We start from the raw sequence: 17,952 nt of genomic DNA, 5'->3' as shown, positions 1-17,952 counted from the left end.
AGTCCATGGGGTCGCAAAGAGTCAGACATGACTGAGCAACTAAACTCAGCATATGCAAAATAGATAACTTAAAGGACCTGTATAGCACAGGGAAATCTACTCAATACTCTGTATTGACCAATATTGGGAAAGCATCTTTAAAAAAAGTGGATATATGTATATATATATACACATATATAACTGATTCACTTTGCTGCACAGCAAAAACCAACATAGCATTGTAAATCACCTATGTATACTCCAATAAAAATTAAAAAATTAAAATATTCATCTCAAATAAACATATCGCCAGTGACATGACTAGGTAAAGAACCAGGATATCAGCCTGTGAAATTTTAGAAAGCTCTGGTCCTGTAAATAAATGATCTGCTGATTGTCCCTGCTTTTCTCTTCTTGTACTTTAATTCTCTCTCTTCTGTTTTAAATTCACCAATAAAGAGAGAAACTGTGAAAACCTGGGAACCTCACCCTTGACCGCAATAAAGCAGAACCTCAGGTCCATTCTCTGTCTCTCCCTCTTCTGTATCCCTGACCTTGTTGTGTGGCTCAGGTATGCTCTTTACCCTATAGGACTTGTGAGCAATAAACCTTGTTTTCCCAAAGTTTCTTGATGTTTGTGGCTGAGGGGTATCTTGTAGTCATATAAGAACTACAAGGGCTAATTCAGCCTCAGCATTGACTCTGGTTGGGAAAATGTCTCTGGGGGTTCCCTGCAAGGAATAGGAATCCATAATTCCAGAGATGTGGGTTCGACCCCTGAGTTGGGAAGATCCCCTGGAGAAGGAATTAGCAACTGACTCCTAAGAATGCCTGGGAAATCCCATGGACAGAAGAGCCTGGCAGACTGCAGTCCATGGGATTGCAAACAGTCAGACATCACTTAGCAATTAAAGATAAACACACACATCCCAGACATTTTTAGCCAATAGCATCACAAAACACACAAGAATTTTCTTTGGCATAATGTAACATTTTTCTTTCTTTTCTTTATTTCCTTTTTCCCCATGACACTCCTTTTCTTCATAATTGTGTCTATCTAAGACTGAGAGTTGACCACTGAAGAAAACTGAGCACTGAAAAATTGATGCCTTTTAACTATGGTGTTGGAGAAGACTCTTGAGAGTCCCTTGGACTGCAAGGAGATCCAACCAGTCCATCCTAAAGGAGGTTAGTCCTGGGTGTTCACTGGAAGGACTGATGCTGAAGCTGAAACTCCAATACTTTGGCCACTTCATGCGAAGAGTTGACTCATTGGAAAAGACCCTGATGCTGGGAGGGATTGGGGGCAGGAGGAGAAGGGGACAACAGAGGATGAGATGGCTGGATGGCATCACCGACTCGATGGACATGGGTTTGAGTAAACTCCGGGAGTTGGTGATGGACAGGGAGGCCTGGAGTGCTGCAATTCATGGGGTCGCAAAGAGTCGGACACGATTGAGCGACTGAACTGAACTGAACTGAAGACTATCAGTCTTGAGAAGACAACTATCCACATCATCTAGTCTCTTCTCAGTGGTGGTTTCTATGCATCTTTGCTACTCAGTTCAATTTAGTTGCTCAGTCATGTCTGACTTTTTGCAACCCCATGGACTGTAGCATGCCACACTTTCCTGTCTTTCACCAACTTGCGGAGTTTACTCAAACTCATGTTCATACAGTTGGTGATGTCATCCAATCATCTCATCCTCTGTCGTTCCCATCTCCACCTTCAATCTTTCCCAGTATCAGGGTCTTTTCCAATGAGTCATTTCTTCACATCAGGTGGCCAAAGTATTGGAGCTTCAGCTTCAGCATCAGTCCTTCCAATGAATATTCAGGACTGATTTCCTTTAGGATTGACTGGTTTGATCTCCTTGCAGTCCAAGGGACTCTCAAGAGTCTTCTCCAACATCACAGTTCAAAAGCATCAGGATAACTTGGCAGTGGCAGCTGCCAAAAGAAAAAGTGAAGAACTAAAGAGCCTCGATGAAAGTGAAAGAGGAGAGTGAAAAAGTTGGCCTAAAGCTCAACATTCAGAAAACTAAGATCATGGCATCTGGTCTCGTCACTTCTTGGCAGATAGATGGGGAAACAGTGGAAACAGTGACAGACTATTTTTTGCGACTCCAAAATCACTGCAGATGGTAACTGCAGCCATGAAATTGAAAGAGGCTTGCACCTTGGAATAAAAGTTATGACCAACATAGACAGCATATTAAAAAGCAAAGACATTACTTTGTTGACAAAGGTCCATCTAGTCAAAGCTATGGTTTTTCCAGTAGTCATGTATGGATGTGAGAGTTGAACTATAAAGAAAGCTGAGTGCAGAAGAATTGATGCTTTTGAACTGTGGTGTTGGAGAAGACTCTTGAGAGTCCCTTGGACTGCAAGGAGATCCAACCAGTCTATCCTAAAGGAGATCAGTCCTGAATATTCATTGGAAGGACTGATTTTGAAGCTGAAACTCCAATATTTTGGCCACCTGATGCGAAGAACTGACTCATTTGAAAAGACCCAGATGCTGGGAAAGATTGAAGGTGGGAGGAGAAGGGAATGACAGAGGATGAGATGGTTGGATGGCATCACTGACTCAATGGACATGAGTTTGAGCAAGCTCTGGGAATTGGTGATGGACAGGGAAACCTGGTGTGCTGCAGTCCATGGGGTTGCAAAGAGTTGGACATGACTAAGCAACTGAACTGAACTGAACTGAACTATCATTTATATACATTGATGGCCAAGCAAAAATCCAACTGTGTTGTGAGAAAGGTGAGAAGTGGTAGCAGAATCTCTGGAAATTTCTATGGTTCTTCTGGTCTCTCTGAGGCACTGTCTACCCTACAGCCTGATCTACCTCTTGTTTGCATCATCCCGATGATTTATTAAGTAATTCTCCATGTTTTATTTTAGACATAAGAGAGAGCAGCAGAGGGACATTTAGATCCCTTCCATGGTTTTCTGTCATCCCCATCACCTGAAGTAGGAAGGAAGAGAAGGCACTGGGTGGAGCATAGGTAAGCTGCACGCCAGGGATAGAAGTTCAATGGAGGTGGTGCAGAGATCTGAATCCCTCTCCAGACCCAGCCCCCAGCTCAGGACCATCTAAATGTTCTTCTGAGACCTGCCTTGTCACTCTGCCATGGTGACCTCAGGAGTTCAACATTTAATTAAAACAAATGACAATTTTCTGCTCAGTCTTTGAGTTCATGTAGTTTGTTGTCTGTCAGGAGACACTTTTGTTGGGACCTAATTGGGAAGGGGAACTAGAGGTGTTTATATCTAGGGAAGACAGACCTTGATGGATTTCCTCAACAAAGTCACTGAATTTGTTGCATTTACTTGGATGTTTATAATAGAATTAAGAACTGTGTTCTGTTTGAAAAATAGGCTGAGAGTTTCCAAAGACCTATGATCACTCCTGTAAAAGTAAGTATTGATTTGTCTGTAGACTGAGCCAAAAGAGGGGTATTTATGGGTCCATGCATCTTGTTTCCTCATGGGTGAGGTGGGTGCAGGCTCCCTGACTTCCTAGGTATATTGATTACTTGAGAGAAGTCTGAGGAGCTCTGTAATTCATTATCCAGATAACTAGTATCAGCTAGAAGATATTTTTGAGACTATAAGTTTTCATTTCTTTTTCCTGCTGTGACATAAATTCTGCCTTGCTTAGAATCATAAACTTTGATTTTCTTTTGCACCAGTCTTTTTTCCTCAGCCAAATGGATTGGGTACTTTACCAAATAATAAACACAATATAGTGATCACCATGCTTCATTCTTCCTGCTCTTCACTGAGTGATGGAGTGATCAATGTGCCATATACTCTTGAGAAAGAACCTCCTGACACTCACTTTTTTCTAAAGAGACTTGAATTTTAATATTTGGAAGTCACCTTTCTTATCCGGCCTAGGTTATGACTAGCTATATGAATTAGGTAGATAATTTAAACCTGCCATATTTTAGTTTCATTTTCTCACAAGCATGGACAAAATCAATTTTTTAACTGTGATTTTGTAAATTCAATTGTATACTTAAAAACATTAACTACAATCATTCAACAGCTTTGTTATGTTTCCTGTCTTCCTCTTTTCTTCTCTCCCTTCCCTTTTTTTTCTATCTTCCTCTCCTCTTTCTCTGCCCCCCCCTTTTTTTCTGCCCTGATATCTCCTTCTCCAGCAGTTGTGTGTAGGAGAGTGTGAGACTTAGAACCAGACTCCACCTGCACTCCTCTCTCTCTAATTCCTGTGCACAAAGTCCCAAAGATCCGACATTTAGCCTAAGTGTCCCTATCTTAAGAGGCATTTGAAGACCTTCACAGGAGAGGCTAGTTTTAGATCTGATTTTCAATTCGGAATGGTGGTTGTACTGGTGGCAGTTCCTCTTGTTTTCCCAAGAAAGCAATGCTAAATGTTGCTCTGTATCAGATGTGTATTGTTAACAGTAGCAGTTCCTACAACCATAGTGACAGTTCAGACAAAGAATAGTCATGAAGGTAAAATCTTGGGCATGAGTCCACTTGTAAAGAGGGTCCCTCCCAGGTATTTGCTTGGATCCAAACCACTGATCCTCCCATCACATGAGATGGGACACATGGAAAGTGCTTCCTGACCCCCACAGTTGCCTGTGGTTCATGCTTCTCTGAGATCCCTGCTCTTTTGATCATTGGGGGTGTTCCTCTGTCACCTCCCTACACAGAGTTACAGTTGCTGAGGGTAATTTATTCTGTCCTTTCTCCACAGGTGCGACTATAGATATTTTTTTCTGAGAAGGTTCTCATCCCTCAGTTTTCTTACACTTCTTTTCTTGGGGTTTCTTTTTCTTTATTCAGACTCCCCAAGAGCTTTTGATCTCTCTCTCTCTCTCACTCTGTTCACAGTGCTGAATTAATATACTCTACTGGGAAATAGACCACGGGGCCTTGGGGTACAGGTATCTAATAAGGGCACCAACCCCTGTGAGCAATGGGGATGGAAGGGGCACAGTGAAGCCAGAGCCCATAAAATCAACCTCTAGAGCCTTTGTAAGGGCCAGTTCAGATACTTTCCCCAACAACCAGAAGCATCAGCAGCGCAAACTTCTGGAGGTGGTAAGTCTCAAGGTGAGGCCAGGAAAATTGTGAGGAAGGAGGCAATGAGGAAAGGAGGTGAGTCCAGGAATAAAAAGGAGATGGAATGCTTTCAATAGGGCCTAGTGCAGATGTAGATCCTGTGAAGATACTTAGATCATGTGGCCATACAAGGTTTATGGGCTTCAAACAACTCTAGGCTCAAAGCCCTTCACCCATATCATGGCTGGGAGACCAAGGCTGTGTGCCTGGCTGGGTCAGGATCTCTCTTTCCAACCTAGTCTAAATCCATCTGTGAGCCAAGATGATCACTCCTTTTTCTAGGCAGCCATTTCTGGGCTTGGATATTCTGTTATATTTTTGGTTATTTAAGACTTATCTGACCTTTCCAGATTCAATATATCATGGTCAGAGAACATGTTTTCTTTGCTAGCACCTGGAACAAAGAATCACAGCAGCCACTCCTTTGTAGATATTAGCCTGTGAGTAAAAACTAATGGAATTGGAGTATTGGTGATCAAATCTATGCCCCAGATGGCCAACAAGTCCTCACTTCTTAGAATAGGAGACCTTACTTTCAATGAGGAGGATACATATATAGAGAAAAAAAAAGGTTCTGGCTATTAAGGAATATAAAAGAGACTATAAGGAAAAGGTCAGTTTTCATTCCAATCCCTAAGAAAGGCAATCCCAAAGAATGCTCAAACTACCGCACAATTGCCCTCATCTCACACGCTAGAAAAGTAATGCTCAAAATTCTCCAAGCCAGGCTTCAGCAATACGTGAACCGTGAACTTCCAGATGTTCAAGCTGGTTTTAGAAAAGGCAGAGGAACCAGAGATCAAATTGCCAATATCCGCTGGATCATCGAAAAAGCAAGAGTTCCAGAAAAACATCTATTTCTGCTTTATTGACTATGCCAAAGCCTTTGACTGTGTGGATCACAATAAACTGTGGAAAATTCTGAAAGAGATGGGAATACCAGACCACCTAACTCTGCCTCTTGAGAAACCTGTATGCAGGTCAGGAAGCAACAGTTAGAACTGGACATGGAACAACAGACTGGTTCCAAATAGGAAAAGGAGTACGTCAAGGCTGTGTATTGTCACCCTGCTTATTTAACTTCTATGCAGAGTACATCATGAGAAACACTGGGCTGGAAGAAGCACAAGCTGGAATTAAGATTGCCAGGAGAAATATCAATAACCTCAGACATGCAGATGACACCACCCATATGGCAGAAAGTGAATAAGAACTAAGAAGCCTCTTGATGAAAGTGAACGAGGAGAATGAAAACGTTGGCTTAAAGCTTAACATTCAGAAAACTAAGATCATGGCATCTGGTCCCATCACCTCATGGGCAATAGATGGGGAGACTGTGGAAGCAGTGCCAGACTTTATCTTGGGGGGCTCCGAAATCACTGCAGATGGTGACTGAAGACATGAAATTAAAAGACGCTTACTCCTTGGAAGGAAAGTTATGACCAACCTAGATAGCATATTAAAAAGCAGAGACATTACTTTGTCAACAAATGTCCATCTGGTCAAGGCTGTTGTTTTTCCAGTGGTCATGTATGGATGTGAGAGTTGAACTGTGAAGAAAGCTGAGTGCTGAAGAATTGATGCTTTTGAACTGTGGTGTTGGATAAGACTCTTGAGAGTCCCTTGGACTGCAAGGAGATCCAACCAGTCCATCCTAAAGGAGATCAGTCCTGGGTATTCATTGGAAGAACTGATGCTGAAGCTGAAACTCCAGTACTTTGGCCACCTGATGTGAAGAGTTGACTCATTGGAAAAGACCCTGATGCTGGGAGGGATTGGGGGCAGGAGGAGAAGGGGACGACAGAGGATGAGATGGCTGGATGGCATCACCAACTCGATGGACATGAGTTTGAGTAAACTCCGGGAGTTGGTGATGGACAGGGAGGCCTGGAGTGCTGTGATTCATGGGGTCGCAAAGAGTCGGACATGACTGAGCAACTGAACTGAACTGAACCTGAACTGAAGATGGAGCTGAAAGTATATTGCCATAATATATCAGTGTTACTGGAGGTCTGAAAGGGACATTTCTTTCCTGTGTCACTTAAAGTTTCATTTATTTCCTGTGACTTTTGGTGATGTTCTTAACTCTAGTCTCCCTGCATCTCATCTTTTCTTACATCAAATTTAAGAGTCCTGCTCACCCCTCTAATACATCCTTTCTTCTCCACCTACATGCTCGTGTTCAAATCTTCCTCACTTTTCCTTTGAACTGTTCAGGACTCTCTAAGACTTGTGTGCAAGTCTCCTTTGTCCCATCTTTAGCATGGCAATTCCCTGCATCAAATTCTCTGTTGATTCCTTAGGATGTACCTGACTGCCTACAGCTAGGTGGGCCATGAATGGCTGAGTATGTTCCATCATGCCTGTAAACTTTGTTTCCTGACACTCCTCTCCTATCTCCTCTTCCCAGGTGAATGTTATCCCTTTTTGTTTCCTATTCTGATGCTCTTAGCTTGTCATATCCCTGGGCTAAAAGAATCTCAGGAACTGATCCTTTCTGTCCCCACAACAACAGTGAAGCTAAATATCATTCATCTATTTTATAAATGAGAAAACTAGGTACCAAAGTGTTTAAGTAGCTGTCAGGGTGGTACAATGAGCATAAAAGCCAGAATTGGAATTCATTTGCATCTAAGGTCTATTTTTCAAGCATAACACATTGCTTCATTCACCTGTACTTTGGTCTCTTTCCAGTTATTTGTAAGATCATCTTTACTAGAGCCACAGCTATACTGTATTGTAAGTGTTGGTAGGTTAATTTTCCTCTATTAATTAAGCTCTCAGAAGATAACTGTTTTTCCTTAATCCATGTTATACATTTGCATGCTTTACAATAAGACTGAGTACTGAGAAGGTACTGACTCTTTTCTCATTTGTTCAAATAGATCAAGCCACTCTGAGGATTCAGAACTTGAGATTATCGGAAAGGAGAAGCCTTTTCAGAAAAGGTGGATATGTTTACTATTCTTCTTATTTCTCTTATTTACATAGGGTAATTTTTTTAATCACAAATGAGAATACAAGACAGAGTTGATACATAATTTTCCCTATTGCTGTTTTAATCCCAGAACCCTTGGTTTGTCTTAAAAGCCCTACAGTGGGTAGAAATTGTGTGTGTGTATATGGGTTATCTTGATAAAAATCTGCATTTGGGAAGTCTGAGACATTCAAAGTGAAAGTCCTTTTTCCAATTCTTCTCTGACAGCAAGAGTCTGATACCTCCTTGCACACACTTCACCCTCCTACAGGAGACTTGTTAGATAGTACACACACAGATAGTATACATCATTAAGAACCTCAAATCTGCTGATTATATAACGCCTGGGCTCCTGCCTTCATCCTGCCATGATTCTCTGACTCTTTCCTGTTCTTTGGCTGTTGCATCCATTGTTGTCACCCTTCTTAGTACTTGATTCACCCTAATCTCTGTTTAGCAGTGAAGGGGATAAGACAGTACCCAATCCAAGAAACAAATAGAATCAAAGCAGATGAGTTTACAGAACAGATTCCAAATGCTGGGATCATTGGATCCGGCCACAAGAAATCACAGATAATTTTGCTAACCAGGTATATGAATTCCTATTGAAGTTCATATGCCTAAAATTCGGTCACTAACTGGTTTTTTATTTTACTTTTGGTAACCTGGTATCCCTCAATACTGACTGTCTCTGTCACTAGAATAGGAAATTCACAGTCTTTTCTAAAGGAATCAAGCCAAAGAAAGCACTCTTCAAATTTCACAAAGAGAAATAGCAGCAAATAATCCAGTAAGAGAATGGTAAACATTATGCCTTGAAGTGGAATCCTCTTTGAGTTTGGAAGAACATATTCTCCTTGGGTGGGGTCAAGGAATACTTACCTCTAAACTTATGAAAATAAAGAATCCTGAAGTCAGTCCCTGTCCCATTGTATGGAAATGTCTGGGCTTTTCTAAGACTTCCATGCGGTCAGCTGAACAGAGCCCTCTGTATAGCTGTCCCTTCTAAACTCTGAGGGAAGGAAAGCCTTAATTAAACTGTGCTTGTTGAGGCTAGATATTGTGAAAGAGCTCTAGAGCAGATTCCTTGGTTCTCAGTTCTGGCTTCACATACTAACTCTTTAATTCTGATCAAACTATCTTGCTCCCCTTTATCTGTACACTTTCATTATATGCGAAGTTAGAATAACAATATTAATTATATTTAAGTGTTTTTAAAAGGATGATATGGGTTAATGAATATAAACATTCAGAATAATATAGCATACAGTTTGTTCAGCTAAATGTCAGCAATGATTGATGATGGTTTGAAAACTTCATTGGAATAGGTTAAGAGCATATCTAGAATGAATACTCCCTGTGGTAATATATTCTGTCCTATATTTTAAGGACTGTGAATTTTCAGTGTGATCAGGAAACATTACATGATATCACCCAGCAACTACTCTACTCCCCCAGTCTCCGAGTTCCTCCTCATCTGCTTCCCTAACTACCAGAGCTGGCAGCACTGGCTGTCCCTGCCCCTCAGTCTCCTCTTCCTCCTGGCCATGGGGGCCAACGCCACCCTCCTGATCACCATCCGGCTGGAGGCCTCTCTGCACGAGCCCATGTACTACCTGCTCAGCCTGCTCTCCCTGCTGGACATGGTGCTCTGCCTCACCGTCATCCCCAAGGTGCTGGCCATCTTCTGGTTTGACCTCAGGCCCATCAGCTTCTCTGCCTGCTTCCTCCAGATGTTCATCATGAATTGCTTCCTTGCCATGGAGTCCTGCACATTCATGGTCATGGCCTATGACCGCTATGTGGCTATCTGCCGCCCACTACGATACCCCTCCATCATCACTGATCAATTTGTAGCTAGGGCTGCCATCTTCGCTGTGGCCCGGAATGGCCTCTTTTTCCTCCCTGTTCCAATTCTTTCTGCCAGACTCAGATACTGTGCGGAGAACATCATCAAGAACTGCATCTGCACTAACCTCTCTGTGTCCAAACTCTCCTGTGATGACATCACCTTCAATCGACTCTACCAGTTTGTGGCAGGCTGGACCCTACTGGGCTCTGACCTCATCCTTATCATTGTCTCCTACTCTTTTATCCTGAAAGCTGTGCTAAGGATTAAGGCTGAGGGAGCTGCTGCCAAGGCCCTGAGCACCTGTGGTTCCCACTTCATCCTCATCCTCTTCTTCAGCACAGTCCTGCTGGTCCTGGTCATCACTAACCTGGCCAGGGAGAGGATTCCCCCAGATGTCCCCATCCTGCTCAACATCCTGCACCACCTCATCCCCCCAGCTCTGAACCCCATTGTTTATGGTGTGAGAACCAAGGAGATCAAGCAGGGAATCCAGAAACTGCTCAGGAGGTTATAAGAGGTAAAAAGAATCAGATCCAACTCCTGGAATTGTTAAAAAAAAAAGTCAGGAATTATTTGTATACTGGAAAGGGAATTTCACTGTTTAATCCTGAAATGAGTTCTGATTTTTCTTTGCCTTAATATTTTAGATAAGAATTAAAACATTCCTCCATGAATCTTTGTTTCCTGTTGCTTCAAAGGAATCCTTTCTTTGTTAGATATTTTGAGGAATTTTTCTTGGCAGAATCCTTAAATGAGAGGCATGGCAAGCCTTAGTCAATGGCGTAGGATTACGTTAGGAATTTTTGGCCACTAAAGACACAGAATGTATATGATAACCTTAAAAAGATCTGCCTATCCCCTGATTTACAAAGGATGTAGAAGCCTTCCTTTTTTCCACTTTCAGCCTGATAGAGCCCTACATGACTTCTGCATTGTGAAGAGTTTATTGCGCTGGACTATAGACATTACTCTGGTTCTCGGGGTCAAGTGTTTAGCCCTGAGCATCTCTGACATTCTTTTCTGGCACCTCTGGCAGAGGTGACATCTTCCGGCTCCTCAGATCATTTCAGACCTGATAAAATTTTCCATCTGTGTAACTTCTCCTTATTTTTTTTTTAACCATCATTTTGCAGAATGAGTAAGTATGAACATTTTGTTCAGTATTTTGTGTGTTATTTTCATCATTTAGTCACTAAGTCAAATCTGAGTCTTTGAAACCCTATGGACTGTAGCTTGCCAGACTCCTCTGTCCATGGGATTTTCCAGGCAAGAATACTGGAGTGGGTTGCCATTTCCTTCTCCAGGAGATCTTCCCAAACCAGGATTGAACCTGTGTCTCCTGCGTTGCAGGTGGATTCTTTACCACTGAGCCATCAGGGAAGCCCACTTTGCATGTACACACATTAAATTATCTAGACATTAAATGAGTGGTTAATTATTACCATTTTCCTAAGCACACTGCTTCCTGCTGCATTCTGAATAAGAGGGAAATCATTATCACATATGCCATTTACCTTGGGGTAGAAGATATCCGTGCCATTTTAGTGCTCCTCTGTCCCTACAGTCATTTCTACCACTAGTTTTTCTCTTGAGAAAATTTTACTTACATGAGGTTTCAAACCACTGGGCCCCAAAATATTGAATGCCACTTAAAACTATGGATTGAGCATACTATATTCATATTCATTTCAGCCTGAATATGCCATGAGGCTTCCTACAAGCATGCCTTCTTGAACTCCAAGAGACAGTCTCTGGTGATAGTGGCTATGGTACCACTCCAGGACTCACACCTTTTGAAGCTCTCTGGCTTCTAATGTTACTTGGTGCCCCAATTCTCTCCACTTTCCCATCTGGTATAGTCAAGGGAACAAAACAGGCTCTGATGCACCAATCATGAAAAAGCAATCTGCTTTCATCAGACCTAGGCAGCTATCTTAGTAAGTTATCTTACTGACTTATGGCTACATAGTGTAGCTCTGCAAGCCCTGCCCAGCTCTGCAAGCCCTGCCCAGAGCAGTACAAAAGAGTATAAATATCAGTTTACTTGTAAAATAACCTGAGACATAAATAGAGCCCACAATGCTATATATCATGTTTTCCTCAGATCCCATGGAGTCCTTAATTTAGTCTAATTTTCCTTCTTAGGGAAGAATAGCTCTTGCAACTTCTCTCAGAACCATCTATGACTTGGTACTTCCTCTGAGAAAAGCTGTTAAGATGTTATTCTTTGCTTCTGAAATGTTCTCAGTAGAAAAGAGTGATGGTATCATTTATTGTTGTTATCACTTTTGTCTGCCTCCATCCTGTATGTCATGATTTCTCCTTTCTTTAATTGAATATCCTCCCTAGTTTAGACTCTTCCTGAGTGAGGATTTTTGGTTCTGGCATGCTGACAACACATTAACTAGGTAGTAGCAGAAACCCCTGGGATCCTCGTTTCTGTTCAGAAGGAGGTGGCAAAGTTGGAAGAATAAAGTGTAGAAGGGTTATCTCTACCCCCAAGCTTTACTTATGGTTAGTACTAGCTTTGTCAGATGGGATGAAGCTGATATCCAACCCAAGTTTCCCTTCAGAAGACATAGAGTTAGGTTCAAAGTATGAGATGTAGTATCTTGTCCAGCTATCCCCCGTCATCTGAAATACACAGTTGCAAGCATAGTCCTGAAATTCAGGTAAGGTGGGAAAGACAGATTGTGTCTCAGCATCCTCTCCAGCTCACTCACTCCTCTTGCTGGTACCCAGAAGCTTTCTAAGGCATTTCCTTTTTGTTTCTGCATGTATTCAGATGAAGCTTATAGTCACCCAGTGAGTGAGTCAGATTTTAACGCCCTTATTGTCCTATTATTAATACTAAATACTTCCTTTGTCCTTTCCTACTTCCATTTAAGTCACTGCACAGTAGGTAATAAGGGGAAGTAATACATTTATAGCACATTACACTTCATGCCCATTTTGCAGGCACTCACTATAAGGAAATGACCCTCTTTAATGGATAATATTCCAACTCAATGGACATGAGTTTGAGCAAACTCTGGGAGACAGTGAAAGATAGGGAAGCCTGGTGTGCTGCAGTCCATAGGATCACAAAGAGTTAGACATGACTTAGTGACTGAACAATGACAACAAAGTTCAATCCTCATCTAAATGTAACTTTTCTAAGAGTACATTTAATATCTGAAATAAATTTCTCTCTGTCCTCAGTCTTGAAAATTTATTTTTGTTTTTTTTTTTTGAAAATTTATTTTTCATTTATACTCCTTATGTAGACTGCCCCAGTTTCCCCACAAGTCTTCCTGGTTCAACTCTCTACCTGTTCGTCATTACTCCCACATTGAATTTTGTTTTTTGTGTTTACTCCACTCCATGTTCTCCCCCTCCTTTTACCCCATTCTTCCTTTGCCACTTTCTTTTTCTCCTCCTCTCCTTCCCTTCACAAGAAATGGGCCTATGCTCTAGGTTGAGATGTTTAAAATAGTCTTAGCCCCACTGTGGGCTATGGGAAAGAAGGGACAGAGTAGAGTTCATGGAGATAAAAATAGCCTCTGGACCCTCTGGAGGGCTGGACCAGAAGGTGCAGCAAACAGTCATAAATAACAACAGCTCACAGTTCAGTCTCCTCAAGCTGGTAGGTCTGCTTTGTAGCTGGGAAAATCGTTAAGATGAGAATGACGAGGCATGTAGAACTTCCAAGTATTCAATATAAACAGAGAGAAGAAATTCTTCTAGCAGAACTAAAGCAGGTCTGGTTCTGCATAATCAGTCTACCACTTTCCCAAAATGTGGTGCATCACAGCTTTCAAATGGGAGCAAAGTGTTTCTAGTGTAAGCTGTGTATTATCCATTTAGGAAAGCTGAGATATCTGAGTAAATGTTCTTGAACTAAATTTATATGTTCATTATCTCCTGTGGCAACTGGAGAGGAAGAGTTTATATTTTCAACTGTAATTCAGCCCCTGTTCCTGAAGATTGCTCTAGAAGCACCAGAGGAGAAAGTACCAGTAATCTCAGCTACCTTGATTACCCCTGCCTTGCCTTCCTGTTTCAACCTGCTGTGTCTCCCAGTGCTTTTTCCTACTTCTCTAGCTAGGACAGAAGAGCTTTTCTATTGCTCAAAGCTTCATGCTCTCCAGAGGACTTGACACTGTGTGCAGAGTCAATATTTTAAGTTCACTGATCCAGGGAAAAGAACACAATAACCAGCTGGAAACAAAACAGATGAGTTTATAGAAATCTATTTATTTCCTTAAGGTAATTGGAATCTGGCCACAGGTAAGTTCGTATGGTCTGATGAACACAATAAAGAGTTTTTATCTGGATTTATGTCTGAAATTATAGCTGTTTTAAAGTTCCAATTCTACCTTTTGAACTTCAGCTCTTTTGCCATGCTTTGTTAACAAAACCTAGTTGCAGCTTCCAAATATATTTTATGTGAAAGAATGGTGTTCCTAAGGACCAGATTTTGAGATATCTGGACATTTTGGCATTCTTTATTGAGTAGTGACATTGATTCTAAAAAAACGAAATAACATCACTGGTTTAGGGAGGATGGGAAGAAGTGGATATCTAGTCTGAGTCAGGGAGGTGAGGGTTGCTGGGAAGCCCTAGTCTCTGATATGTCTGTTTTATCTAAGGTGGGAGGTCTGGAGGTGTGGATTATCTCTGTCCTAAAGGAAGTATTCCCATCGTGAAGCTGAAGGATCACTTTGCTAGGAAATCTCTAAAGGAAACTTGATGGGGTGTACTGAAAAAGAAAGTAAAAACTACAATTTTGAGCTGACCCAGAAATAGAACCAAATGAAAGGAGTTCCCATATATAATCCAGGAACTGTAAATGCCATGTGACCAACACCAAGAACAAACACATAGTTCAAGCAAAAAAAAAAAAAAAAAAAGGAGAGAGAGAGAAACATTCAGTTTTCCCCAAACTCTAGACATTGATGTCCAATCCAGTAGCCAGTGCTCAGTCAGACTTGAGATGTGCTGTGAGTGTAAAATGCACACTTAATTTTAAAGATTTCATACAAAAAACAAAGAATGTAAAACAGTTCTTTAACAGTTTTTTATCTTGATTACATTTTAAAGCAATAATATTTTGGATATTTTGAGTAAAATAACATATTTTTAAAATTAACCTCACATGTTTCCTTTAAAATTTTCAAGCTGGCTACTAGAAATTTAAAATTATGCACGTGGCCCACATTGTATTTCTATTAGAAGTGCTGCTATAGGTGGTCTGGAAAGTGATAACATAGGAGGCAAAACAGAAGAGCAAATTTGTTTCTTCCAACTTTTTGAAATTTGCCTTCAGATATTCACACTTACTTCTTAGTTTGGAGGAACAGGCTTCTACTTTTTCAGAAAGGAGAAGAAAGTTGATTCTAGGAGAGTCCAAAACTCATTAGGACCACTGCCATTGTTGATAAAAATTGGCTGAATTTGGGATTCCTCAGAGTATTAAAAACAGGGACTTCCCTGGCCGTTCAATGGTTAAGACTCTGTGTTTACTGTAGGGGGTGCAGCTTGCATCCCTGGACAGAGAATTACATAATTACATCCCTGGACACCTGCGTGCTGTGTGGTACAGCCAAACAAACAAGCAAAACAACAACAAAATGTCACTGGGGCCCATCAACCAATGTTCTAAGTTTTAGTATGACAACCATTTATAAGGTGATCTCATAAGTATCTTAGATTTATTCATAACTGGTTATAGTCTACCAGGCCAGGAACACATGGGAATCTGTTTATCTGTGTTTGTGAATGATGGGGAATCCATGAGTGGCCAGATAAATACAGCAGGTGCTGCTATCACTCACTCCTATAATAGTACCTTTAAACCCAAACTGTTGACTCTAAGGGGCTTCCCTGGTGGCTCAGCAGTGAAGAATCCACCTGCAATGCAGGAGCCACAGAAGACCTGGGTCCATCCTTGGGTTGTGGAAATCCCCTGGAGGTGGGCATGGCAACCCACTCCAGTATCCTTGCCTGGAGAATCCCTTGGACAGAGGAGACTGGAAACAGTCATGGGGTCGCGAAGAGTCAAACACAACTGAAAGTACTTAGCATGCACATACATTGATGCCTCAAATTTCTTTTTCTTCTCTCAACTGCTTGCATTAGGAGACTTCTCCATACATTCTTATTGCAAAATTTTTCTTTTTAGAACTCTCTAAGGTGCTGTTTTCTGTAAAATGATAGTCATGATTCTAAAGTCTGTTATTTCCTGGTGAGGCACATAGGCCTGGTTTCTGCTTTGTCTGTATTGTCCTCTCTTGCTGGAAGGACAAGAATAGGCATTCACGTGGGGCCTATGCTGATCCAGCATCAAGGCCTATGTAAGTGTTTTTGTAAATAGAGGCAGAAATTTTAGTGGCTAAGAGCTTCAGCTATAAATTTAGATTTGAGATTCAAAAGTTGGGAAACTGTTAACAGTGAGAAGGGGTATAAATGGGAATTATTCAAGCTAAAGCAGAAATATGGTCATTTTACTGTCATTCTATTTGTAGAATTTTAATAGAATAAATGAATTTATATTTTAAAAGTGATGTGCTTCTACTTGTAAAATACTCGACTATTATCATTTTTCAGTGGTTCTTTGGAAAATAAGTTACTTTCCCATAGGTAGTCATGTTGTCGGAATGGGTTTACTCTTGTCTTTCAGGTTTTCCAAAGGGTCAGCTGTGATCAGGATACATTACATGGGATTACCCAGCAACTACACCACTGCTCCAGTTTCCGAGTTCCTCCTCATCTGCTTCCCTAACTACCAGAGCTGGCAGCACTGGCTGTCCCTGCCCCTCAGTCTCCTCTTCGTCCTGGCCATGGGGGCCAATGCCACCCTCCTGATCACCATCCGGCTGGAGGCCTCTCTGCACGAGCCCATGTACTACCTTCTCAGCCTGCTCTCCCTGCTGGACATGGTGCTCTGCCTCACCGTCATCCCCAAGGTGCTGGCCATCTTCTGGTTTGACAATAAAGCCATCAGTTTCTCAGACTGCTTCTTCCAGATGTTCATCATGAATAGTTTCCTGACCATGGAGTCCTGCACATTCATGGTCATGGCCTATGACCGCTATGTGGCCATCTGCCACCCACTACGATACCCCTCCATCATCACTGATCAATTTGTAGCTAGGGCTGCCATCTTCGTTGTGGCCCGAAATGGCCTTCTTACTATGCCTATCCCCATACTTTCCTCCCGACTGAGATACTGTGCGGAGAACATCATCAAGAACTGCATCTGCACTAACCTCTCTGTGTCCAAACTCTCCTGTGATGACATCACGTTCAATCGACTTTACCAGTTTGTGGCAGGCTGGACCCTACTGGGCTCTGACCTCATCCTTATCATTCTCTCCTACTCTTTGATCCTGAAAGCTGTGCTAAAGATCAAGGTTGAGGGAGCTGCTGCCAAGGCCCTGAGCACCTGTGGTTCCCACTTCATCCTCATCCTCTTCTTCAGCACAGTCCTGCTGGTCCTGGTCATCACTAACCTGGCCAGGGAGAGGATTCCTCCAGATGTCCCCATCCTGCTCAACATCCTGCACCACCTCATCCGCCCAGCTCTGAACCCCATTGTTTGTGGTGTGAGAACCAAGGAGATCAAGCAGGGAATCCAGAAACTGCTCAGGAGGTTATAAGAGGTAAAATGCGAGAGGCCTAACGTTGAGAACAGAAATTGCTAACTGGCAATGATTTTCCTGAGGTATAACTGCAGGAATAAATTTGGATTTTACTTTCTCCAGTGTTAGAGTTGATTATGAAAATATCTGTAACTTGGTTCCTACTTTCTATTTCACTTACTGGAAACTTAGTCTTTTGCATTCTGAAGTTACCTGGATGCTTCCCCTAGCCTTATCTATGTTAGAAGGACTTGTCAAGTCATAGTTACAAGAGCTTAACTAGAGTGATATTATTTTTCAAATAAAGAAAAACTGTTTCTGTGAGTTTGCTTCTGATACGTTTTGTTTGTTGGTCTTGCTTTTTAGATTTCACGTATAAGTGAAATCATATAGTATTTGTCCCTTCTCTGTCTGAC

At 41.7% G+C, this 17,952-nt stretch overlaps 2 protein-coding genes across 2 annotated transcripts; both read left to right on the top strand.

The window, feature by feature from the left end:
* Positions 1–9,474: 9,474 nt before the first annotated feature.
* LOC110148578 (olfactory receptor 56A4) lies at positions 9,475–10,428 on the top strand. The gene has a single exon (XM_020910625.2). It carries the CDS (start codon positions 9,487–9,489, stop codon positions 10,426–10,428), a length of 942 nt encoding a protein of 313 aa, XP_020766284.2. The 5' UTR covers positions 9,475–9,486.
* A 6,184-nt stretch (positions 10,429–16,612) lies between these two features.
* LOC110148579 (olfactory receptor 56A4) lies at positions 16,613–17,554 on the top strand. Its single transcript, XM_020910626.2, has one exon. It carries the CDS (start codon positions 16,613–16,615, stop codon positions 17,552–17,554), a length of 942 nt encoding a protein of 313 aa, XP_020766285.2.
* Positions 17,555–17,952: the final 398 nt, after the last annotated feature.

Source organism: Odocoileus virginianus, unplaced genomic scaffold, assembly GCF_023699985.2.
Source record: "Odocoileus virginianus isolate 20LAN1187 ecotype Illinois unplaced genomic scaffold, Ovbor_1.2 Unplaced_Contig_20, whole genome shotgun sequence".
Lineage (NCBI taxonomy): Eukaryota > Metazoa > Chordata > Mammalia > Artiodactyla > Cervidae > Odocoileus > Odocoileus virginianus.
Note: the sequence above shows the minus strand (reverse complement) of the source record. Positions and strands in the feature narration are given on the sequence as shown.